The sequence below is a fragment of the Macaca thibetana genome, chromosome 16 (assembly GCF_024542745.1).
Source record: "Macaca thibetana thibetana isolate TM-01 chromosome 16, ASM2454274v1, whole genome shotgun sequence".
Taxonomy (NCBI): domain Eukaryota; kingdom Metazoa; phylum Chordata; class Mammalia; order Primates; family Cercopithecidae; genus Macaca; species Macaca thibetana.
In genome coordinates this window covers 17,917,090-17,944,624 of record NC_065593.1, presented here as the reverse complement: position 1 = coordinate 17,944,624, position 27,535 = coordinate 17,917,090, and the positions used below count along the sequence as shown (strand labels likewise).

Below are 27,535 nucleotides of genomic sequence, written 5' to 3'. Positions count from 1 at the left end.
AGCCACGGTGGCAATAACCAATTCTGCGCAGACTTTGACCAGCTTCACATAGATTCGGTCTGACAGTATTACCTCAGGCCTATTCCATCTGCTTCTTGTGCCCTGCCATAAGGTTTCTCTGATTCCATGGGTGGAAAATCATGGAAAAACAGCCCAATGCTTACACATACACAACCAGAAAGTACAAGGGCGTTGTTGCCGTGTTGGTCAACCCTTAAATACAGGTGCTGGGAGCTTACGCATATATGCCTTAGTCCCTCCTAGTGGTTGCCAACTCAATAAGCCATCCTAGTAACTGGTCTCCCTTCTTCCCTATTTAACACCCCCTCTATTCCTTACTTCTTCGCATGAGGTGAAATTCTCAAATAAACTACTTACAAATAAGACTTTTTTAAAAGTAAGGTCTGTTAATCAACAGAGCCCAAAACTGTGGAGGTAGGGAGCAAAACTTCCGTGGGCACATTAGTTGCTCTAATAATGAGGAAGTCAGCCCTGCTACCACTCCTTGATTTCCAGACTCGTGAATCATGGTTATGGGAGAAACATGATGATATATGGGCTCCTGGTTCAAAGCACACCAACATTTCTGGTACCCCTAATTTTTGTTACTTTGTGAGCTACTTTGTCTCTAGCATTTGCAACAATGCCTGGCACAAAGCAGATTTTCATTAAATATTTGAAGTAATTAAATGAATCGCACAGACTAGCAGTTCCAGAACAATGCTTAATAATAGTACTGACAGTGGGCACACTTGTCTTTTTCCTGATAATGCAAATACTTCTAAAATACCTCTAATATTTCCCCCTTAAGCCCAATGCTGGTTTTTGAGCTAACTCAGATGTATTATTATCCCATATTAAATAAGCATCATCTATTCCTGTTATAGTGAGCATTTTTATCTAGGATGGTTGTGGATTTTAGCAAATATATCATTTTAATAAAAACATTAAAATTACACTGCAAAAACTCCACGTTTAAAAGAATTCAAATACTTTAATTCAACAAGTGAAATACAAGAAAACAGTAGCTATAAAACTATGGAGATGGTAAATTAAGTAATAACAGAAAACCGCTATAATTTATGCTATTTAAACTTCCTTTTATCACTACTTAAGTTTCATTCATCACATTAATATAATACCGCATCTCAACATCTGCAATTTTGACAAATGCCTGGAATGATTTTTGTTCAGAAACAGATGCCGGTCTGACAGAAACACATTTGAAAATGTTCTTTTTCTGGTCATAGTTGCCAACACATCTATGAACTCGGCCTCTAATCAGTCTTGGAAGTTCACGATCCTGTTTTTTAAAAAATGAATATCAAAAAATTAGTTATTACTTCATCCGAATTTCAATTTTTTTAGTATTTATATTATCAACTAAACATGTATCATCTCAAAATGCTGTAAAAATTCCTTCACGTGAGTCACGGCCCCACTGCTAACAAGACAATGATAGTTATTCACATGGTGCCCTGTAACAGATGAAAGACCCTCAATTGGTAGGGCTTTTACAAGCTAGCAAGTTGTTGCTCATTCAAAGACTAAATGACACATGAAATTACTCACTCTTTTATCAGATTCCCAGGGTTCTACTTTCAGTAGGCAGCAGACTGGGTGATTCAAAACAGCTCATCAGATGACAATTAGGATAGCTGGATGAAATGTTTTGTTAAAAATCTCCTCGTAAGCATCAGAGAGATATCAAGACAGTGAGGAATTACAGAGAACCCCCAGCCCTCATCTAGGATAGTGTGGGAGTCTCAGATGAAACCTGATTTAGGGGGTACTTTCTCCCTGAGATGTCTGCAAATTACAGAAAGGCAGTTCAGAGTCTAAGAAACTGAGCAGAGCTTTCACAGACTTGTATAGTTGGGAAACAAATGGAATCTTAGGCCCCCAAGGAAAAGAGATTCTAGTAACCGCTCCCACTCTGACCTGAAGCTTAAGTTGGCACCCAAAAGTTCGATGCCTTTAGAGACAAGTAAATCAGAAAAAGATCAGCAATCTCCAAATCCTCTCAATTATGAATAAAATTAAAGCATTCTGAAATTGCTTTCACTAAATAGTCACAAAAAGCACTAATTATAAGGGGAAAGACTAATGACTGATAAAAGGATTATACGAAAATGAAAAACTTCTGTTTATCAAAAGCCATCATTAAGTGGGAAAAAGCAAATGATGGATATGAGAAAATATTTGCAATGCACATAATGGACAGAAAACTGACTCCCGGAATAGTTTTTTTTAATTCCTAGAATCAGTAAGAAAAAGACAAATAACTCGAGAAGAAAACAGCAAGATGCCTGAACAGACTTTATAAAAAAAGATATCTAAATAGCATATGAAAAGGTATTCAACCTCATTACTCACCAGGGAATTGTAAAGAAATGACATAACACTAAATTGACTCACCAGAATGGTTATAATAAAAAAGATGGACAATACTAAGTGTTGGTAAGAATGCAGAGCAACCACAACTCTCCCACACTGCCTGTGAGTACTTAAATTGACATAATCCTTTGAAAAATGCTTTGGCAATAACTAATGTATTTGAATATACACATGCTCTATGACCCAGAAATTTTACTTCTGGGTATACATCAAACAGAAATACATGCAAATGCATAAGAGACATAGCTAAGAATGTTCATAGAACATTATGCATAACAGCCAAAAATCCAGAAACCCAAATGCCCACCAACAGTGAAATAGAAAACTGTGGTATATTCATGCAACACAATGTTATACAAAGCAATGTAAATGAGTGAGCTACAGCTACACACAACAATATAGATGAACCTTACAAACATTTTGCCAAATAAAGGAAATCACATATTTAAAAAGACATACTGTGTGATACTGTTTTTATAAAGTTCAAAAACAGGCAGAATTAATTGATGACATTAAAAGTCAGGTTAGTGGTTACTTGCAAGTAGAAGACAAAAGGCAGTGAATGGGAAGAAGCACAAAGGTATTTGGGGGGTGATGGCAATGTTCTATTCTTAACCTGGGTGGCATTCACTTTGTGATACTTCATCAAACTGTATGGTTATGATTTTACACTTTTCTGTACATGACAATAACAAAGTTTTTTTAAAAAAAACATCAGACTAGATAAAAATAATACACATTCAAGATATTATAGGAATTGACAATTTTCTTGATCACCTACTATGTGTCATGCACTGTATATTCATGTTTCATCATTTAATCTCCTTAACAACCTTTCGAAGTAGGAATTTGTCTCCCCATTTTATAGATTTTTTTAAAAATCTGAAGTTCAAGTAATTTAAGCAGCTTACTTAAGTCATAAAACTAGAAAATGTTGGAGTAAATGCTGGAATCCAAGTCTGATTTCAGAATTGAGGACAGTGTCAGAATTAAGGTCAAACTTTACAAAGTTTATGTAGCTCTTCTACAGCCTCAATGTGTGTAGGTCAATAGCCTCCTTTGCAATCTCCAGACTTCTTTGTCACGAAGCCTCTTCCTTATATCCCAGCTCACTATGCTTTCCCCCAATTTCGCAACCACTACCCTTACCCCCATCAGTTCCTAACTCTTCACTTTGGTAATTATAACTACTTTCAGTTCCCTGAACAAGTGAAGCTCTCTCTTAGCTTCAAGTCTATGCATATGCTGCTCCCTCACCTTAGACTATATCCTTCTTTCTGTCGCCAACACATTTTGGCTTAGTTGATTCTTATTAGTCCTTAAAGATCTAGGGTAAGTTACCACCTTCTTTGAAAATCTTTCCCTGATCTGCCCCTTCCTTCTTACCTACTTCTCTAGCACCCTGCACATACCCAGCTCCACCATGCCATTCACCATACCACAGTGTAACATTTCTGTACCATTCTACTTGGGATTACAAACTCTTTGAGAGAAAGAGCCATTCACCATTTATATTCCACTTTATATCCCTCACACCCAGCACAGTACCTGGCACATAGTAGGCTCTTCATATTATACAAATAAACAACTTTCATATCAGAACTAAAATCAAACGAAGTGTTAAAAGTACTAAACTGTTAACAGAATTTAGTTCAACTGAATTATAGCCTGCATGTTTATATTCTGTTGACATAGCTTTGCGAAGAATACTTTAAAAATACTCACGATTTCATAAAAGACACAAGGCAGAGTATTTTTCCCATCCCTCATAAGAAAAGTCTTCGAATAATATGGGCCAGGTGTAACAGCTGAATCAAGAACAGCTAAGCAATATTGAAATGGGAGAAAAAATAAATGTTGGTAAACTGCAAATAAAATTTAACAAAGGGAAGCTGATGTTTAAATAAGTATCCATATCAACCTCTCATAGTTCTATTTATACAGTAATAAAGAAGACATTTTAAGAAGAGAAGATATTTCTCAAGCAGTTTTACAGGTAGGAAAACAAAACTTCTGACTCTCTCCAACTTAGGAACAGATTATATGACAAGCTCATACAATTGATAATAAATGACCATCTGAAACTTTTTCCTTAGAATGTATAGTATAGAGTGGTTAAATCCCCAGAACAGTCTACAACATTATAATAATAAAATGCACATGTGTAACAAATAAGCATCATAATTTAAAGAAAAAAGAAACATTGAATTAGAATCAGGAGTCATGCATTCAAGTCCCAAGTACCTCAACTTACTAATATTTTGTGACTTTGAGCAAACCGGGTTTTTATTTTTATTATATACGTTTAAGGTATACAGCATATTTTCATATACATACAACATACTTTTATAAACATATAGTGAAATCATTTCTACAGCGAGCAAGTTAACGTATCCATCACCTTCCATAGTTATCCTTTTTGTGTGTGATAAAGCACCTACAATCTACTCTTAGCAAACTTTTAATATACAATACAATAATATTAACCACAGACCTCCTCTGTGCATTAAGCCTCTAGACTTATTCGTCCTCCATAATTGCAAGTTTGTACCCTACGACCTACATCTCCCTATTCCCTCGTTGAATAAATTGTTTAACCACTTTCAAATCTGTTTCTTCCCCTATAAAATGCAAATTGTAATTCATGTTTATCTCAAGAAATTATTATCAAGTGACAGCATTATTCATTTATTTAATAACCATCTACTGAGTACTGGTAGTGGGCATTTGTTATTTTGAGGCTGGCCTCCATTTCTGCTAAAAAGACCCAGATTATCCTTTAGGAAAATTCCATTTTTAGCCATATTATTTGGATAGGATTTGTCCCATCCCAAGATCCAGGAGTGAACTGTGACTGACTTAATCCAATCAGCATATTTTATTGCTCAACTATGTAGTTCAGGATTTCTGCGATGGGCATGTCACCCAGTCAGCAATGGTTATATGCAAAGACTCATTTGTTAGTTTTTAGGAAAGAGCAATGAGAAGAAAAATCTAAGAATATGGCAGTGTGGTATAAGAATGTAGAGTCTACAGAAATTTAATAAACAACTTGCTACCATAAGGGGAGAGTCAGAAGCTTCTGGAGAGACTACAGTCTGGAGCCTTAAGATGAAGCCAACACTATGACAGGCCAGAAGGATGCAGAGAAATCACTGTGTCATCTCTTGAGCAGCTAGATCAAGCTTTGCCTAAAGTCAGAAACCCAGCCACTTTTCAGTTGTGTGAATAATTCTCTATTCGTATTTAAAAATCCACTAAAGTTGTCTCTTTTTTTTTTGCATGGGGGTGGTTGCAACTGAAAGGGACTTCCTATATACTGTGCAGTGTGCTAGACACTAAAGTGCAGTAAAATGAAGCATCTACCTTTGACAAGTTTAGAGTCTAGCCTAGGAGCTCAGGATTATTATAGCACTATGAAAGCTCACCATCACATATAAAAGCATGGATCCCCTTCATTTCTTGACAAGAATGTCTATTGGTGTTTATACTGAGTATTGTGATATTCTTAAAAGGATATTCTGGAGTGAACCTGAACAATTCACCAAAGAGAACCTGGGGAAATGAATGGAATCAGCACGTCCTTTTAATAGGCACAGGTTATTTTTAATATTTACATTCTGTAAATGAGGTGAGAGCCAAAAGCATCCTTCACACAGGAAAAAGCAATTTAGTGGGAAGTTCGACAGGGTTTAAGATCTTTGAAATAAGATGTTCTACCTCTGACAGTATTCTAGCTCTGACAGAAAACTGACATGAAATAGAATACCATCTGCTATTGCAGTTACATGGCTACTGGTAAGATCTGAACAAAATAAGAGCTAAGTCAAGCTTCAACATAGAGTAGTAACAGCCATGCCAACCAGCTAAGAGATATACTTCAAGCAACATGAGTAGGACTTCATGAAGAATCCCTGAAGTACATGGCAGTTCCAGAGGCCATAGGCATGGAAACCCCCAAAAAGCCAAAAATGAAAACTGAACAAAACCAGCCCAGCCAACACCTTGATTTTAGCACTGTGATACCAAGTATAGAACACAGTCAAGCCCACATGGACTTCTGATCTACAAAACTTGAGTTAAGAAGTGGGTGTGGTTTTTAGCTGCTAAGTTTCCATTACTTTGTTACACAGCAATTGAAAATGAATACAGTGTGCTTTACTCAAAAAGTCTGAGTCTCTACTGAATACAATGTCACTTTATATAATAAAGCTTCTTCCTTAATGGTAACAAGAGAGAAACTGGAATCATTTTTAGGTGAAAGTTAAACATGTGAAATGAGTGCACTGATGGAAATCTACATCTATATATACACACATTTATATTTACATTTTTTCTATATATATGTGTGTGTGTATATATATGTAACAGGACAAAAGGAAAAGCAGGAGGCTGTATCAGTTTCCTATTGCTGCTTACAAATTACTACAAATTTAGTGGTCAGCTTAAAACAACACAAAAGCATTATCTTAATATATGGAGGTTAGAAGTCTATAATGAGTCATCAAAGCTGTGTTCCTCTTGGAGGCTCTAGAGTAGAATCTACTTCCTTAACTTTTCCAGCTTCTCGAAGACGCCTGCATTCTTGGCGTCATGGCCCCTCCCTCCATCTTCAAAGTCAGCAAGGTAGCATCTTTCAATGCTTTCCTTGTATAAGGGACCCTTATGATTACACTGAACCCACCCAAATAATACAAGATAATCCTCCCATTTCAAGATCACTAACTTAATTACATCTGCAAAGTCTCTTTTGCCATATAAGGTAGCATTCACAGGTTTTGGTAATTAGAATGTAGACATTTTTAGGGAGCATTATTCTATCTACCACTGGGACTATTATTAGAACTTCAGTTCTTTGAATACACTTTAGGGAGTAGTAAAAATCAGACTTTTATTTGGAAGAAAAAGGACTCATCAGACATTAAAACCTGTTGTCCAAAGAGTATCACTCAAGTATTTCTGAAGCATTTTACCTACCTAATACTTCAAAAAGAAGTACAGTTTTCTGTGCATGTTCACGCCAATACTTCATGCTTTCAATAACTGCAGAAATAATTCTTAAAGAATTAGCTTTTTCCTTAAACTGTAACTGAAACAATGAGGTTTCCTTTTGAAAAAATAAGATACATAGCATTAGAAAAATATTTTTTTTCATCATACTCATTTACCTTCTATGTAAAAATTCTAAGTCCTTACAATGGACAAGTGAGTAAAAAGAACTACTGAAAATTTTAGTATAGTTACTTCCCTTAAATAAGGCCATCATTACTATATTACCAATGGAGAGAAACCAGGGTGCACTTAGAGACAATTAATCAAGAGGAGAATTATTTATATAGGTATTCATTCACTCATTCATTCATTGAATATTTTAAAGCATCATATGCCAGATCCTGTGACAAATATAGGTAAGGCCATTCCTTTCCCTAATGCATTCACACTCTAGGGGCCTCTAGGGAAGGAGCCAGACATATTCATTCATTCATTCGTTTCAAAAGTGTTTACTGGACACCTACTACACGCCAAACATAGCTATTAAGGAAACATTCATGGACAAAACAGTCAAGATATCTGCTCTTGAAGATTTTATAGTCTAGTGGAGGATTTATAAAATAAATAAACATATAACAGAATGTCAGGAAATGTACTATTTTTTTAAGGAAAAAACACACAAGGTAAACAGAAAGAAAGAGAAATGGGGGTTATTATTTTAAGTGAGTTGTTAAATGAGGACAGTGGTAACAGCAAGTATAAAAGCCCCGAGATGGAAATGTTCTTAGCATTTTTGAAGATCAACTAAGAATACAGTGTGTCAAAATACTAATTTTCAAAGGCAGGGGGACACTTTCCTTTGTGAGTGTGAGGGTTGTGAAGAGCATATGATGGGATTTTTTTTCAAAACACAAGTAGTTTCTTCCCTCTTCCCCTCCTAACCAAGATTCTAACATGCCTCCTGTTGATGATTATGGCCACAGTAAACCACTGTTACTAAGGTGATTATGTCGTATAATTTTGAGTACAAGGAAACATAAGATTGAGGACCACTGTGAAACATGCTTTATTAATCTTATTTCCAACAAAAAATAAAACATGCAAAAACAAATTTTACCCCGATGGCTTACTGAAAAGATTGCTTTTTCAGACATATGGGCAGAACAAAAACTAACGACTGTAAGAAGTTGTTACCATTCCTAGGTTGAAAGGACAAGAGGAGAAAATAAAAGTATTAAGCCCAGGAAAGCTATACTCATGAAGGGGCTACATCATGCAGTGACACAGCCACTGCTGGTGATGTAACATTTAAGACAGGAGAAAGTGAGAAAACCCAACTTTTCCTCCCACCCTGTGATTGGTAGTACCAGTGACTCCTGCTGGCTGACCTCTAGCAAAAGCCAGGAAGTAAACAATCTCAGGATGATGCACTATGTAGGATGATGCACTACGTAGGACAATTCAGCCTTCCAAAACACAAAGAAGGGCAGGTGAAGAATCAAGTGGGCCAAGGGGCCAGGGAGCAGAGATGAGGAATAACCAGCACACATAATATATAAATAATATTTACAAAGAACAATTAGAGCACTGAGCGTACAGAGGAAGTACAGTTGAGACACAGGTATAGGGAAGAATATAAACCAAAGCACAGAGTGTATGCTATGTTTAGAGAACTGTGACGAGTCTGAGGTGGCTAAAGCATTGGACAATTAGTAGACTATGAAATATGAGGCTACAAAGGTAAAATAGGGTAAGATCATAAAGCAAAGGTCATAATAAGTTGATCACAAAGAAAACTATGGCCTGCAGTGCAAATCTAACCTGCCATCTGTTTGTGTAAACGTTTGTTGGAGGACAGCCGTGCCCATTCATTTATGTATTGTTTATGGCTGCTTCCAAGTTACAGTGGCAGAGCTGAGTAGTACTGTTGAGTAGCTGTAACAGAGACAGTATGACCCATAAAGCCAAAAATAATACCTGGCCCTTTATAGAAAATGTTTGCTGACCTCTGTTGAAAAGTACTTAGAATGACATATGAAGAGCCTAGGTAACTTCACAAACAATGGATAAACTGTCATTATCCTTAAAATGAGTGTAAAGTGAAAGTCAGAATTGAGTAGAAAACTCTAAAGTTTTAAAGGAAAAGGAGCAGCCATTCACACCCCTAAGAAAATATTTCGGAAACTAACATTCATCCACTTCAATGGAACTTAATATTTATGCCAATCAAGTAATGTATGTCATGGAATTTATTTCAGGTGCTCTTATCTCTGTAGTTTTCTAAATATTTACCTCATATTTTTTAAAACGTAAATAAGTCATTAACTGATATTTAAACATTTACCTTCAGAGTGTTGTCTTCTGGAATATCATCCAACATTTGTTTCTTATATTGATTTTGTTGAAAATTGGGCTTAAATGTCTGTAATGCACTGTTTTTGTCTAGCCCTCTCATTGTGGAGCCAGATATTTTTGATGAATGTGTTTGTCTGAGTAGCTCGGTTTCTTTGTTGCGAGGTAAGTTGGGAGGTTCGGGTATTCCGAATTGTTTTTTTTGTTGAGCTCCTGAACTCATTGGACAAGAATTCTTTCCATCATTTGCCACTAAGTTTGTTCGTTTACATTGAGGCTTAAAATCATTTTTATTCCAAGTTTTCAAGCTGGTATTTTTGTTGTTATCTCTGTAGCTGTAATAGTGCAAAAAAAAAAAAAGAAAAGAAAAGAAAAGAAAAAAAAAGCATTTGTTTCTATATGGTTTCTTAATTACAAAAAAAATTAATGAAAAATTCATTTATATGGCAATTTATGATTTAGGAAGCACTTTGTTACTAACTACTTAGAAATTCCAAATACATCACAACAACCCTACAATGTATTATTACCCTCTTTCCAGATGAGAAGACTGATCCTTAATGAGGAATTAACTTGTCCAAAGTCATACAGGAAATTACTCACAAGTCTAGAACCGAGGAAATACAAGATCTCCCAGCTCGGAGTCTAGTACTACAAAGTATATTTTTAAATGATAGCATCCTTCATATGATAGTAGTTGTATCCAAGTGGTAAGATTTTGAAGGCATTTGTATGCTTCTTTATATATTCAATTTTAAAATTTTCTACAAAGTAAAATTTTAAGAAGCTAAACTGTGGCTTAGCAATGATCTTAAATCACAAGGAGAATACATATAAGCAGGAATAGATAGCTATTAATATTTGATTCGAAATTTTGTGGTTTTAATGCGTACCTTAAAAGCCCTATAATGAATCTGGTACAGCATTTGCCAGCAACATTAAGTGTGTTATATCAGTTGACCAGAACATTATGCTAGATGCTAATGAGGCCAAAATCAAAAGCATAACTTCTGAGCAGCCTAGTTAGGAGTTCCACAGGAAACGAACTAGCCCAAGTCACAAATCACAAATTATTTATTTTTCTTTTTTCTCGGAAACAGGGTCTCGCTCTGTCACCCAGGCTGGAGTGTAATGGCGAGAACACAGCTCACTCTAGCATCAATCTCCCAAGCTCAAGCGATCCTCCCACCTCAGCCTCCTGAGTAGCTGGAACTACAGGTGAGTGCCACTATGCCCAGCTAATTTTTGTTATTTTTTGTAGAGACAGAGTTTCACCATGTTGCCCAAGCTGGCCACAAACTCATGGGCTCAAGTGATCCACCTCCTTGGCCTCCCAAAGTGCTGGGACTAGAGGCGTAAGCCACCATTCCCAGCCCACAAATTCTTAATTCTCAGGAATTTTCCTGGAAATACCACAAGTATCACAAGAGGGCAACCAATACAACCCATCCCTTTTTTAGGTAAATAATCCAAAAAGAGGTCTAGGTGCACTACTGACCAGGAACAAATCCAAGTTTTATGAGGCCTGAAGTTTGTATAATTTGGGAAACACTATTAATTGGGTACAAAGTTAGTATAAAATAATGAGAAAAGCAAGCACAATTACAACTTAAATTATAAACACCACAAACATCACGATACCCAGAAAAAAAATATTAGAATTATTAACTGCCTGATACTCCTTTATAGAAATTTTTTCCTACACTGAACACTTCTTCATACAACAATAATTTTGTAATTTTTTTGGACTCAGGCCAGTCTCAAACCCATGGGCACAAGTGATTCTCCTGCCTCAACCTCCAGAGTAGTTGGCACTACAGGTACCATCACACGCAACAATTTTGTAATTTTATTTTCAATAAAGAGAAACACAATTTTGTCTTTGCTCTCTCCCATGGTTATAGAAATTACTTTTATTATTCATAGTCTAGAAAAATTTATTTCAGCTTTACAACTGTCTATTGCTAACAGCACATTTGTAGTAATGCCAAAGATCACTGATCACAGATCATCATAACAGATATAATAATAATGAAAAAGTTTGAAATATTGCAAGAAATACCTAAATGTGACACAGAAACATGAGGTGAGCACATGCTGTTGGAAAAATGGCACCAACAGACTTGCTCAATGCAAGGTTACCACAAACCTTCTACTTGTAAAGAATGCAGTATGTGTGAAGTGCAATAAAGCAAAGTGCAATATATGAGGTGTACCTATATGAAGAGTGGCTGAGTGGGTTAAAGATCCAACTATATGCTGTCTACAATGAACTCAGTTTAGATTCAAAGACACATAAAAGCTGAGAATAAAGGGATGGAAAAAGATAATTCCATGCAAATGGCAATGAAAAGAAAACAGGGCTGGCTAAGTTTATGTCAGACAAAATACACTTCAAGTTAAAAGTTGTCTCTAAAAACAAAGAAGGTCATTATATAATGATAAATGAGTAAATTCAATAGCAAGATATAAAAATTGTGAATACAAATACATCCAATATCAGAGCACCTAAATATATAAAGCAAATATTGACAAATCTAAAAGGAAAAATTGACAGCAACATAATAAAAAGAAAGCTCAATACTCCACTTTTAATAATAGATAAATCATCCAGACAGAAAAATCAATAAACAGTGAACTTGAACAACACTATGGATCAAATGGACCCAAAAGACATATATAGAATTTGCCAACCAACAGCAGAAGACTACACATTCTTCTCAAGCACAGATGGAACTTTCTCAAGGATAACTCACATGTTAGCTCACGAAATCAGACTTAACACATTTAAGAAGATCAAAATCATACCGAGTATCTTTTCTGACCATAATGGTATAAAACTAGAAATCAATAACTGCTAGAAAATGGAAAAACTAGCCGGGCTTAGTGGCTTACGCCTGTAATCCCAGCACTTTAGGAGGCCAAGGCAGACAGATCACAAGGCCAAGAGATCGAGACCATCCTGGCTAACACAGTGAAATCCCGTCTCTACTAAAAATACAAAAATTAGCTGGGTGTGGAGGCACGCACCTGTAGTCCCAGCTACTTGGGAGGCTGAGGCAGGAGAATCACTTGAACCCAGGAGGCGGAGATTGCAGTGAGCCGAGATCACGCCACTGAACTCCAGCCTGGGCGACAGAGCGAGACTCCATCTAAATTTAAAAAGAAAAGAAAGTGGAAAAATTCACAAGTACAACACCACACTCTTGAACAACCATTGATCAAAGAGGGAATTTAAAAAGGAAATTTAAAAATTATCTTGAGACAGAAACAAAGCATGACATACCAAAACTTATGGGAAAGCAAAAGCAGTACTAAGGGCAGTTTATAGCAATAAATGTGTAAGTGGAAATAAAAAGATCTCAAATAAGCATCCTAACTTCACACTTAAAGGACTTGGAAAAAGAATAACAAACTAAGCCCAAAATAAGCATATAAAGGAAACAATAAGACTAGAGTAGAAATAAATAAAATAGAGAATAAAAAAAAAAAAAGCAAAACTGGAACCGGGCGAGGTGGCTCACACCTGTAATCCCAGCACTTTGGGAGGCTGAGGCAGGCGGATCACAAGGCCAAGAGATCGAGACCATCCTGGCCAACATGGTGAAACCCCATCTCTACTAAAAATATAAAAATTAGCTGGGCATGGTGGTGCAGGCCTGTAGTCCCAGCTACTCAGGAGGCTGAGACAGGAGAATTGCCTGAACCCGGGAGGCAGAGGTTGCAGTGAGCCGAGATCGTGCCACTGCACTCCAGCCTGGCAACAGAATGAGACTCCATCTCAAAAAGAAAAAAAGAAAGAAAGAAAAAGAAAAACTAAGAGCTTATTTTTTTGAACAGATAAAGTCGACCGCCCCTTACATAGACTAAAAAAAGAAAAGATTTAAATAAATGAAAGAGGAGACACAAAATGGATTTCTCAGAAATAAAAAAGATAATAAGGGACTATTATGAACATTATATGACAATAAATTGGGTAACACAGAAGAAATGGATAAATACCTAGAAATAAGCAACTTGCCAAGATTGAATCAAGAAGAGGTAGAAAGCCTAAACAGACCAATAATAAGGAGATTAAAGAAGTAATCAAAAACCTCTCAACAAAGAAAAACCCAGGACCAGATGACTTCACAGTGAATTCTATTAAACATTCAAAGAGAAATTAATACCAATCTTCTTAAATTCTTTCATAAAACAAGAGAGAATACTTCCAAATTCATTTTATGAGACTAGCATCGCTCATATCAAAATCAAACAAAGACACTGCTAGAAAACTGAAGGCCAGTATCACTAAAGAACATAGATGCAAAAATCCTCAATAAAATACTAGCAAGGCAAATTCAACAGCACATCAAAAAATCACCTATCAAGAACTCTGCTCACTACATGGGTGAGGTGATAGGATCCATACTTCAAACCTTAGCATCACACAATATTCCCATGTAACAAATCCTATGTACCCCTTATATTTAAAGTGAAAGTTGAAATCTTTCTTTAAAAAATTATACACCATGACCAACTGGGATTTATTTTTGGGATGCAAAGTTGCTTTAACATATGCAAATCAATCAATGTTATATACCACAGTAGCAGAATTAAAGATAAAAACAGATGCAGAAAAAGCATCTGACAAAGTTCAACATCCATTCAGTTTACTCTAAAAAAAAAAAGGTATAGAAGGAACATACTCCAACACAATAAACGTCATCTGCAAAATTTCCACAGCTAACATCATAATGGGGGAAACTGAAAGGTTTTTTTAAAGATCCAGTACAAGGCAAGGATGCCCACTCTTACCACTTCTATTCAAACATAGTTACAGGCTGGGCATTCTAAATCTGAAAATCCAAAACTCGAAATGCTCCAAAATTTGAAACTTTTTAAGCAACAACAAGATGCTCAATGGAAATGATCATTAAAGCATTTCAGAGTTTGAATTTTCAGATTTAGGATACTCAACTGGTAGGTATTCTGCAAATATTCCAAACCCCAAAAAAATCTGAAACATTTCTGATCCCAAATATTTCAGATAAGGAATACTCAACTAGTCTTGGAAGTCCTAGCCAATCAATTAGCCAAGAAAAGGAAATAAAAGGAGTGCAAATTGGAAAGGATGAAGTAAATGTCTCTGTTTGCAGATGACACGATCCTGTATGTAGAAAACCCTAAAAACTCCATTAAAAAACTGTTAGAACTAAAAAATGAATTCAGTAAAGTTTCAGGATACGAAATCAACATACAAAAATCAGGAGCATTTCTTTACACCAACAATAGATATCCCAAAAGGAAACCAAGAGAATGATCCCATTTACAATAACACCAAAAAGAATAAAATACTTAGGAATATATAACCAAGGTGGAAAAACGTCTATACACTAAAAAGTATAAAACATTGATTTAAAAAAAAAAAAAAAAAAACACTGAAGACAAAATAAATGAAAAATCCTGTGTCATGGAATTGAAGAATTGATACTGTTAAATGTCTAAACTACCCAAAGTGATCTACAGACTCAATACAATCCCTATCAAAATTTCAACGATATTTTCCACAGAAATAGAAAAAACAATCCTAAAATTCATATGGACCCACAAAAGACTCTGAATAGCCAAAACAATCTTGAGAAAGAACAAAGCTGCATCCATCACACTTTCTGATTTCAAGTTATACCGAAAAGCTATAGTAATCAAAACAGTGTGGTACTGGTATTAAAACAGGCACACAGACCAACAGAACAGAGTAGAGAGTCCAGAAATAAACCCATACATTTACATTTAATTGATTTTCAACAAAAGTGAGACGAACACACAATGGGATAAAAGTCTCTGCCATAAATAGTATTGGAAAAACTGGATATCCAGATGCAGAAGAATGGAACTGAACCCTTAACCTTACACCATAGACAAAAATCAACTCAACCATGGATTAAAGACTTAAACCAAGTAGGAACCGAAACCATAAAACTCTTAGAAAAAAATGTAGGGAACAAACTCCTTGACATTGGTCTTGCAAATGACTTCTTTTAATATGACACCAAAAGCACAGTCAACAAAAGCAAAAATAAATATTTGAGAACTACATCAAACTAAAAAGCTTCTGCACAGTAAAGGAAATAACAGAGTGAAAAAGCAACCTATAGCACAGGAGGAAATGTTGGCAAACTATATAACTGATAAGTAGTTAACATCCAAAATATTTAAGGAATTCACAGAACTCAGTAACAAAAAACAACACAATTTAAAGATGGGCAAAGAACCTAAATAGACATTTTTCTAAAGAAGACACACAGATGGCCAATAGGTATATAAAAAGGTGCTCAACATCACTAATCATCAGGAAAATGCAAATCAAAACTACAATGATATATTATCAATTCACACTTGTTAGGACAGCTGTCATCAAAAATTCAAAAGATAACAAGTGTTGGCGAGGGTGCAGATAAAAGGCAATCCTTGTACACTCTTGGTGGAAATGAAACTTGGTAGAGCCATTATGAAAAACAGTATGGAAGTTCCTCAAAAAAATTAAAAACAGAACTACTATATAATCTAACAATCCCACTTCTGGAGATACATCCAAAGGAAATGAAATTAGTATCTCAAAGAGATATCTCCATTTCCAGATTCATTGCAGTATTATTCACAATAGCCAAGAGGGCCAGGCACAGTGGCTCACACCTGTAATCCTAGCACTTTGGGAGGCCGAAGCAGGTGGATCACATGAGGTCAGGAGTTCAAGACCAGCCTGGCCAACATGGTGAAACCCCATCTCTACTAAAATACAAAATTAGCCAGGCATAGTGGCACATGGATATAATCCCAGCTACTCGAGAGGCTGAGGCAGAAGAATCACTTGATCCCAGGAGGCGGAGGTTTCAGTGAGCCGAGACCACACCATTGCACTCACATTGTCTTGTTGCCATTGCCTGGGCAACAAGAGCAAAACTTCGCCCGAAAAAAAAAAAATTCCAAGATATGTAAACAATGTAAGTGACAGATAAATGGACTAAAAAATGTATCATAAAGAGATAACGGAATACTATTCAGACATTAAAAAGAAGTAAATCCTGCCATTTGTGACAACATGGATGAACCTAGAGGATGTTATGCTAAGTGAAATAAGTCAGACACAGAAAGAAAAATACTATATGTGCTTACTTATATGTGGGATCTTTACAAATCAAACTCATAGAAGCACAGAGTAGAATAGTGGTTACCAGGGGTGAAGAGGCGGGAGAAATAAGGTGATATCAGTCAAAGGGTACAAAGTTTCAGTTACGTAGAATGAGTAAATTCTAGAGATCTAATGTAGAGCACGAGGACTATAGTTAACAATACTGTGTTATACAGATGAAAATCGTTTAGAAGGTAGATCTTAAGTGTTCTCATACAAGAAAAAGATGGTAATTATGTGAAGAGATGGATATATTAATTAGCCTGACTGAAAACAGGTCACTATGTATATGCACATTAAAATATCAGGTTGTACACCCTAAATATATATAAATTTAAAAAAAAAAAAAAACACTTTTTTTGAAACAGGTTCTCACTTTGTCACCCAGGCTGGAGGGCAGTGGCAGGATCTCAGCTCACTGCAAACTCTGCCTCCCAGGTTCCAGCGATTCTCCTGCCTCAGCCTCCCAAGTAGCTGGGATTACAGGCATGTGCCACCACACCTGGCTAATTTTTGCATCTTTTTGGTAGAGACGGGGTTTCACCCGTTGGCCAGGCTGGTCTCAAACTCCCGACCTCAAGTGATCCGTCCGCCTCTGACTCCCAAATTGCTGGGATTACAGGTGTGAGCCACCGCATCCAGCCCTAATTAAAATTTAAGATAACAATAGAAATACAATATTCAACTGCAGTCAGAACTGTAGCAAGGATGAGATTGTCAAGAGAGTATTCCAGACGCAAACAGAGTCCAAAAGAAAATATTCCTCATACCTTTGGCCATCCTGAGCAAGTTGAAGGAGACCTAAAAGTTTAAAAATTTAGTTACATGGATATTGGGGGCCTGCCACCTCCTTTTATGAATTACTGACTTAAGTTATATACTATTTTAGATCATTAAACTTTTACAATAGATCTGTGTAACAAGAATGGTTGAAAGACATGATGTGTAATAGGAAAACAATTCTGGGTGTATCAGAGCAACAGGCATTCTAAGTATTCCACACACAAGCATGTTAGATAAATTCATATATTTGTAAAATCCTTAATCAAGGGTTTTCGTGGTAGTGATAGACAAGACAGCACAAAGTTACATAAATACATCAGAACTGTATGTTTTATGTACAATATATATTGAGTACTGAAGGAACCTCAGATATCATCTAGTTCAACTTTTTTCCCATGGATAAAGACATAACACTCAAAAAAGGTGAAATGGTTTGGTTTTTTCTGTTCAAAAATAAATTAATGGTTAACTCTGGATCAGTGCAACTATGAATAATTTTCTTTTTCCTTTTTTCTAGAATTATTCTATTATTTTCATAATGAGAATAGTAAGTTATTTTAGAAAAAAAAACCCTTATCTTCTGTTAAAATTTATGCATTTACCTGAACCTGTTTGCCAGGTTGTATTCAGTTCTCAGTTTCTAAAGCCTTCATCTCACCGAGTATAATAGTGTATGCCTGTAATCCCAGCACTTTGGGAGGCTGAGGTGAGGGAATCGCTTGAGCCCAGGAGTTCAAGACCAGCCTAGGCAACATAGCAAGACCTCGTTTCTACTAAAAATTTTAAAATTAGCCAGGCATGATGGTGCAAACCTATAGTCAGTCGCAGCTACTCAGGAGGCTGAGGTGGGAAGATTGTTTAAGCCCAGGAGTTCAAGGTTGCAATGAGCTATGATCATGCCATTGCACTCCAGCCTGGGCAACATGGCAAGGTCCAGTCTCAAAAAAAAAGATTAAAAATGTTAAAAGTCCTCATATCACCTCAATCCCTCAACTGAGATGTCTTAACTACTAAGTAAGTACAAGCTCAATGTCTCCTCAGAGTCTAAAGCCAATTGTAGGAGCTCTGGCAAAGAAACTTATCCTTACTAATCTTACTAATTGTCCATATCCTAATTCTGGTGAATGAAATATATATTGATAATGTGTCTAATAACACAGTATCTATAAGAATAGGAGTGCACTTTGCTCTTGAAAACTCCATGTCCCAAGAAAGTCTAGACTAGGCTGCCTGAAACAACATAGGATGGCCAGTTAAACCTGAATTTCAAATAAGTAACAAATTTTGGGTATAACTATGTCCCAAATATTGGCTGTGACACATACTAAAAAATTCCTGATTACCTGAAATTCAGATTTAACTGGGCATCCTTTATTTTTATTTGCTAAATCTGGCAACTCTACCTGGACTCTAAACCTGAGGATTAGACCTTTAACCGGTTCAAAAAACCTTCAGCAGATTACCAACTGCCTGCATGGATTTTTAAATGTTCTCTACTCCTGGATTTCCTGTTGTATCCCAATAGTCTGACAGATCATGTATTAATTCAAATCGTAATATCCAATACTGGCTGCCTGTCCAGATTACAATCTGTTACCTAATTCTCTGTCTAGTGCTTGTCAGAATGGATTTTCTTCTAGCACCTGCAGTTGGAACAATGTCTCTAAGAACCATCCCAAACCATGAACAGGCCTAGTTTTAAGGCCTTGTTATGAAGAAACTTATGGACTGGTCCTGTGGAAACTAGCATGAATAATAAAATCAAAACTAATTTTTAAATAAAGACATTATTTCAATGTATTTATTAACAACTATATAAAAAGCTTCCCCTTTTTAAAAAAATACGGTATCTTTATATAATAAAAATGAGAATAGTATTAACTTCATAAGGTTAATATAAGGTAAGGATTATTGAAATAACATATCAAAGCCCTTAACAGTGACTGATTTGGTGTTGTTTTCCCAGCACTTTATTTCCAAAATTATTTCCTTCAATATTGCCATTTATCCAAGGCTACTAAAATACAACCAAGAAAAATCCATGTTCTTTTTCTATCAATTTTTTCATACTATTTAAACATTAAACTTTGGTCCTTATGGCAAGAACCCTCAGCATCTTTTTGACTATCTTCTTCATTTCTTGAGCCCCTACTATTGCAGATGCATATGCATCTCAGCCTCCATTTTTCCTTCTCCTTCCATTCTGTTTACCTTGAAGCTGACTGTCTTATAGGATAAGACTGAGCACTCTAATTGGTTCTCAATTCCTAAATATAACCAATACTAAGATATGATTCCTGTCTATCTATTGTCAATGAAATCATTAATAACCCATAAGCAAAATCATAAATTCATAGAAATGAATATTATCAGAAATTTCATTATCACATTGAGAATCTTTTGAAGCATAATCACTGTGAAATTTTCATATTTTTTAAGTTTTACATGCATGTTCTAAGTTCTTTCATAAAACATAACTAATACTGCCATAGTTATTATTTATAGAAATTTCCTAAATGTAATTCTGTCTGAGAAACAAAGAAGAAGTGAAGGAGGAGGGAAGGATGAAGAAGACGACAGGAAAATGAGAAGGCATAGAAGAAGAAGAAAATTTTAAGTAGACTCACCTCCAACCACCCTGGCTTCTTTCAGTATTTGATTGAATAGAGTTAAAGATAGAATCTTGACTTCTCAGAGGACGAGAAACTGAATGTGGTATTTGCCTTTCAAGGGAATATGTCTTGTTAAATATTAATAGTTTGCTTTCAAATTGAGGAATTAAGATATACATAGAAGAATAACATCAGTCAGTAACAGACACACATCCAATGTTTTGTATTTCTCCACATACCCAGTGTCCACTGTTTTCATTACAGGAGCCAACTCTGCATTCATAGCTTCCCAGGCCCAATCTCAAAAGATATAAGTAACATAGATAAAAGTAAGATAGGTAGTATTTTTCAAAATGATAACTTCACACTTATTTAATTTTGGGGGTTTAAAAACTTGAAGAAGAAAATAACTTGAATATATGGACTTCTTTGACAATACTTTGTTGGAAACCTGTCACAGCCTGCTTTATTAATTTTTATAGATGTCTGTCTTGTTCATTGTATTTTAAGCAAAGATAATTTAATCTGTATCTTTTCTACAATCAGTTCTAGTATAGTATCTTTAACTTTGTAACATGAATTTCATCTAATCCAATGTTTATTGAACTTTTTAAATCCCATCCACAGAAAGAAATACATTGTAACTCAGAACATGTATATGCATGGCATATGTGTGAGATACAGACAAACAGAGATAGAGAAAGGAGGAAAAAGAATATAAAACTTCACCATCAAATCTTACCCTTAATATGTGTGATACACTCTGACACAGTCATGTGTCACTTAATGACAGGGATACATTCTAAGAAATGCGTTGTGAGGTGATTTTGTTGTGCAAACATCATAGAGTGTACTTACACAAAGCTGGAGAGTACAGCTTGCTACACACCTAGGCTACGTGTTACAGCCTATTGCTCCTAGGCTACAAACTTGTGCAACATGTTACTGTACTCAATGCCATAGGCAATTGTAACATAATAGTATTTGTGTATCTAAACATATCTAAACATAGAAAAGGTACAGTAAAAATATAAAAGATAAAAACCAATACACCCAAGAGGGCACTTACCATAAATGGAGCTTGCAGGACTGAAAGTTGCTCTGGGTGAGTTAGTGATTAAGTGGTGAGTGAATATGAAGGACATTACTGTACACTACTGTAGACTAAACAAACCATACATTTAGGCTACTATATATTATATTGTAGCCTACCGTAGCCAATTTTATAAATTATATTTATAAAAAAATAAACTGTGCTATGACATTATGACAGCTACTACGTTATGTCACTAGGAAATAGAAATGTTTCAGCTCCATTATATTTGTAGTGGCACCACCATCACATAGGTGGTGTGACTGACCAAAACATTGTTATGCAGTGCATGGCTGTTATTTTCTATTCTACTCTACTTTATTGTCTTCTTTCTTTTTTCAAAGATCGATTATATCCCAGACCGACTAATGAATCAAGACAAAAGTTTTTAAAAAAACACTGATGAGGCCCTATCTCTTACACAATATAGGAAAATTACTATTTCTGACAAATGGTAACCCTGGTCAGAGCTTGAAGTACTTCAGGAGGACACACAGTTGCTTATGGAATAGCTCAGGTTTTCAAGGTCAACATTCATGCTACTTATAAAAATATTATAAATTATGAAATATTTTTTAAATGGTGGAGTATGACCAGATAAATGCCCAGTTGTGCACATCCATGTGAATTTATCATTTTTATACACAAAAATTGGAAACATATGAACTTCATACCTAAAATTCTTCAAATATATCTTTTATATATTTTATTTTCTTTAAACAAAATAATTACAGATTTAGAAGTATATTAAAGTCTACGGGAGCACACTGGATTAAATTAACAATACAAGTATTGCCATGTAAGAGATATTTTTAAATTCTAGCTATATAAGATCCTATTAATGATTTTTAAAATGTGCCCTCAAAATGTAAATGTATATAACCAGCATGTACCACATATATTTCAGAATGTCTGCCTGCCCATTCCTCTTGCAGAGGAAAGTAAAAAGTCAACAACAACCATTAAGACCTCCCAGCACCCACCAAACCTCAGCTAACTGGTTCAGAGATAAATTACAATTTTCTATAATCCTAGTTTATATTTCCTGAAAAATTTTACCTTATTAATTTTCTTACCTGTAGGTAGAGGAGGAAAATCATAATTGTCAGAAGGGGTACTGATACCTGGATCATCTTTAAGTGGATTAGAAGTTAATGGCTGTCTGTTCCTCTTTTTCTGATTGAACAATGGAACAGGCAAACAGCCTAAATTGAATGTACCAATAAATTAGTACATAATAGACAAATAAGCAGATCTAGTTGTAAAATAATTACTAGTATATAATACACACTTTAAATGTATCTACTTCTATATGCTAATATACTTATAGATTTCTATAACCTTGGATTGACTTTTCCATTCTTTTTAAGATCCTGAATAGCCTAATTTGTTTCTTCAAAAACTTTTTCTTATTCTACCCTAACAGTTTTAATTCCTCTCATATGGAAGTAATTCCCATCTCCTCCCTCATCCCCCAATCTTTCCAAATCCACTTTTTTTTTTTCTTATCCCCCTCCTGTGCTTGCCTGTTACCGTATGAACTGCAGGGGACCTTTAGAGTACAACAGAGGTGAGGAAGAACCAAACTCTGAACCATGCTTTGGACAATAGTAGCACGCCCTTTTGGGCCTTGGTTCTCAAAGTTTCATTGGACTAAGATTTATCTGGAATTCTGCTTAATGTGCACATTCCTAGACTCTACTCTCATAGACTTTATTTCAATAGATCTAGCCTGGAACTCAAAACTCTGCGATTTTAACAAGCACCCCAGGTGTCTGTAATTATATATTTTGTCAATCATTTTGAGAATGCCTTAGAGAGTAATAATATCCAGTCCAAATGAGAATAAATACTACTACTAATTCCTCCAGATGGTGGATCTAGGATCTCAATTCAGGCCAAAAGTCACAAAATATAAACTTTAAAACTTAGGGAACTCGAAGGGAAAAGAAGTTCAGATAGCTTGTGCATTGCTATAGAGCAAGTCAGTGGAAGAATCCCGATAGGACCCAAGATTCCTAAATATCAGTTCAGATCTCTTGCCACTGTACAATTCTCTAACTGGTCATCATTAATTGTTCTACAGGCAAACACAGACTCTGTGAAAACTCTCTGATTAAAGGCTGGGAGAATTATGTGGGCTCTGGAATCAGACCACCGGGGTCTGAATTATGACTTCGAAGTAGGTTTGCATTACAACTTCAGAGTATGATCTTGAGCAATTTCCCTAAACTCTTTGTGCCAATATGACATACACTGATAGCATAATGATTAAGAGCAGGGACTAAGGGCCAGATTCCTAGGTTCAAATTCTGATTCTGCTACTTCATGGATTACTTATTTAACCTCTTTTAGCCTTGGTTTTCTCATCTGAAGAACAGAAATGATTATAATAACCTATCTCAGAGTACTGGTGTAAAGATTAAATAAATTAATATATATAATCAATGTCTTGAATACAGTTAATCCACCATAAATAATAGTTACTATTATCTTCATTATGCATCATCATTCCCCTTGTTCTCATCATCCTTGCCCTCTGTCTTTAAACTAATAAATCGGGAAAGCAAAAATGATAGGAGAAGCTATTAGAAAGACAGAAGTGCTTCTGGAAATATTTTTTAACAAGTCAGTCACAAATACAAACAAAAATAGATCTATTTCTTTGTTTTCCGTTGTAAAGCATAGAATAACTCAAGCACATCAAATTTGTAGAAAGAACATCAAAATAAATCTAAGAAAGTTTGATCTTACTCCCACCTCTACCACTAAACGTTTTGTCTTGAGTAAGTTATTTTACTTCCTTGGACCTAAAAAGAGGCTAGATTAACTGTTCAATCTATTTTAAATTTATTTCCAATGTTATATCTATAAACTATACAAGCTTTATATGCTATATAGAAAATATAGAAAATTTAAAAATAAAAAGTTGTTCAATACCTGCTGTACTTCGAGCTGAATTTTCATTTAGGCTTCGCTTCATTTCCTTCAATATCAAAATCTATAATTTTCTCTTCAGCATTCCAAATTTATGACACTGTCCCACCAGACCTACAAAGAAAGAAACTTATAACTCATATTGTCTCAACTACAAAACCAAATCCTCAGCCCAGTGATTACTCAAATTATGGTTTTAAACTACTTTCAAACCTGATCATGTAAACACTTTAGGGAGTCCTTTGCTTTCTAAGAGTTTACAACATAATCCACTTTTCCAACTCTGTTCCAATTAAGTTATGACTAGGGCAACTGTAACCTTGCTTCCTAAACATATGGCATTTTTTCACACAGTGTATGTAATTTATTTCAGAATCCAGCGCCCACAAACAGAATTCTGAACCAGATCTATAAAGAAGACAATGGACCACAGCGTTGGCAAACATACATGCTTCCAACGCCAGGGAGGAAACACAGTATTTAGCCACTGGGAACTTTCTCCATGCCCTACTTTAAGGCATTGTGCAGGTCATCTGCCTTTGCATCAGTTTGAAACTCCTGGATTATATAATACCAAAGACTAAGTCTTCCTGAGGTCAGGAGTTCAAGACCAGCCTGGCCAACATGGAGAAAGCCCATCTCTACTAAAAATACAAAATTAGCTGGGAGTGGTGGCGGGTACCTGTAATCCCAGCTACTCAGGAGGCTGAGACAGGAGAATCGCTTGAGCCCAAGAGGCTGAAGTTGCAGAGAGTCAAGACTGTACCACTGCACTCCAGCCTGGGCAACGAAGGCCAGACTCCATTTCGAAAAAAGAAAAAAAGAAAGACTAAATCCTCCCTTCATATCCAGAATAAGTGTAATGACAAGTGTCCACCCCATTTCCACAACTTCAACAAGTGAAACAAGTTTTTCCTTAGTTTTCTTCTTTTACAATAGAATTTCTCCTGTAATTTTGCATGTTTAGCCCCCTAACACATTTCAACCCCAATTTAATTCAACAAACACTTGCCCACTGCATGAAGAGGTAACTCCTGTTCTAAATTCACGACCTAATGAGACAGAGAGACGGACACATACACAACTAAGCAATAATGCAAGTCAGGCCAAATAAAACTTGGGAAACAGGCCGGGCGCGGTGGCTCACGCCTGTAATCCCAGCACTTTGGGAGGCCGAGGTGGGCGGATCACGAGGTCAGGAGATCGAGACCATCCTGGCTAACACGGTGAAACCCCGTCTCTACTAAAAATATACAAAAAACTAGCCGGGCGAGGTGGCGGGCGCCTGTAGTCCCAGCTACTCGGGAGGCTGAGGCAGGAGAATGGCGTGAACCCGGTAGGCGGAGCTTGCAGTGAGCTGAGATCCGGCCACTGCACTCCAGCCTGGGCGACAGAGCCAGACTCCGTCTAGGAAAAAAATGGAGGGATGGAGGGAGGGAGGGAACGGAAGGGGAAGGAAAGGAAAATATTCTTGGTGCCATCCTAGGAGCCACAACAGAGATTCTGCCACTTTCTCTTCCAGTGCCAACTCACATCCTATATTTAGAGGAGCTTATGAGGGCTATCGTGTTTCTTAGGATCAAGCAAACAGAATCAACAACAACAACAAAAAGTTTCTAAGTGTCACATTCTCCCCGCGGGACCATTTATCCCGAGGGCGGGGTCCTTCCTCTACCCGCAACCCCAGCTTCCGAATGGACCTCAGTGGCGTCAGCAACGGGGTTGGGGGCATTCGTGTGCAAACAGTGTGCTCCATCTGCATACACACACCACCACCACCCACACCACCCACACCAGCCACGGCCTCAAATGGCGGCCTGTTTTGGCTCCTGACGGGGGCGCGAGAGAAGAGGCTCCAGTCAAGTTCAGACGCTCTTCCAAGGGCCTCTCCTGACCCGCCCACGGAGTGGGGGCGGTTTGGAATCAACACACAGTCTTTCTCCTCTAGACCCTCCTGACAACACGACGCACAACTCTCGCCCTCGGTCTCCCTCGCCTCCGTCAACTGTCGTCCAGGCAGCCCCCGTCAGCAACGGCCGTTCTCCCCGCCTGCGAAGAAACCGCGGGCATCAGGCTGTGCGCATGCGCTGCGGACCGCGCAGGCGCAGTGGCCGCCTCCAGGGTGCGATGGCGTCGTCGCGGCCTCCCTGGCTGCGTTGGGCCGGGCGCGATGACGTTAACGCGCTTCCTGGGCGTTCTCACGCTGTGGGCGCAGGGATGGCTCCAAATCCTTACAGTTTGGCCCAGAGAGGAAAGGGGACTGTCCTGTGACTGGAGAGACAGGGGCCGATCTCCTGCCCAACCGGCCCCAGCCCCAGCATCGTCCAAAAAGTGTGCCCCGCTTCCCCCGCACCCCCTGGCCCTTTCTGAGGGTCCAGACATCCGTTTGTTAGATGTTGGTGGCCACCCAGAGTGTGCCCAGAGATTGCCTCGAAGGCCACCCGAGGGGTCTGTCTCCGTTTCTGGTTCGGATCAGGGTCAGGGAATCTGAGTCCCCAGGAGGCTGGGAACAGAGCTGAAGCCCGGGTTCAGATGGCGGCCATGGAAGGCGGAGAGCAGTCAGCGAGGCAGGGCCGGGGCTGCGGGCGCTTGCGGGAGGGAAGCGCCCGTGAGCCGCAGAGAGGCTCTGCAGGGGCAGCCGCGTGGTGGGCGACCTTGGGCGTTGAGCTCCAGGCTTCCTGGCAAAGAAGACTGTGGATTCCTGGCCCTGTGACCTTGGGCAAGTTCCTTACTGAACACCCTCAGGACCTACCAGTAAAAATACAATAACAACAATCGCCCTGAAAATACTAAAAGAGGAAATAGACGACCCTGGCACACAGTAAATGCCCAGTAAATGTTAGCCCTTATTTAATACGAATAACAGTAGCTGTCATTTATCCGGAATTTACTATGGGCCAGGTAGTGAATTGTAGTTCTGAGTTCAAAGACCGTGTTTTGTTGTTACCGTATCTTCTAACCATTTGAAGACTGGGATACGGAAGGGCTCGGAGATGAAAGGAAGATTTGTTAGGAAAGGCCTAGGCCTGTAAGACCACAGATATTTTAGTAGTTGCTTTGAAAACTAAAGTAAAGAAGAGTGTTAGAAAATAGGCCGGGCACGGTGGCTCACGCCTATAATCCCAGCACTTTGGGAGGCCGAGGCGGGCAGATCATGAGGTCAGGAGATCGAGACCATCCTGGCCAACACGGTGAAAC

The 27,535-nt window shown here is 37.3% G+C and overlaps 1 protein-coding gene across 4 annotated transcripts; it reads right to left on the bottom strand.

Moving 5' to 3' along the window:
* Nucleotides 1-974: 974 nt before the first annotated feature.
* Nucleotides 975-26,400, bottom strand: SPATA22 (spermatogenesis associated 22). 4 transcript variants are annotated; one of them, XM_050765833.1, is made up of 9 exons: nt 26,309-26,400; nt 24,341-24,451; nt 22,477-22,605; nt 20,547-20,607; nt 20,323-20,418; nt 9,734-10,076; nt 7,375-7,504; nt 4,123-4,220; nt 975-1,303 (listed from the first exon to the last, which is right to left on the bottom strand). In XM_050765833.1, the coding sequence occupies exons 2-9, from the start codon at nt 24,381-24,383 to the stop codon at nt 1,112-1,114; spliced, it is 1,092 nt and encodes a 363-aa protein (XP_050621790.1). In that variant the 5' UTR covers nt 24,384-24,451; nt 26,309-26,400; the 3' UTR covers nt 975-1,111. The 4 variants fall into 4 exon arrangements, with proteins under 4 accessions (XP_050621790.1, XP_050621789.1, XP_050621791.1 ...); XM_050765832.1 differs by lacking the exon at nt 26,309-26,400 and adding an exon at nt 25,350-26,290; XM_050765834.1 differs by lacking the exon at nt 26,309-26,400 and adding an exon at nt 25,871-26,290.
* Between the last annotated feature and the right edge of the window lie 1,135 nt (nt 26,401-27,535).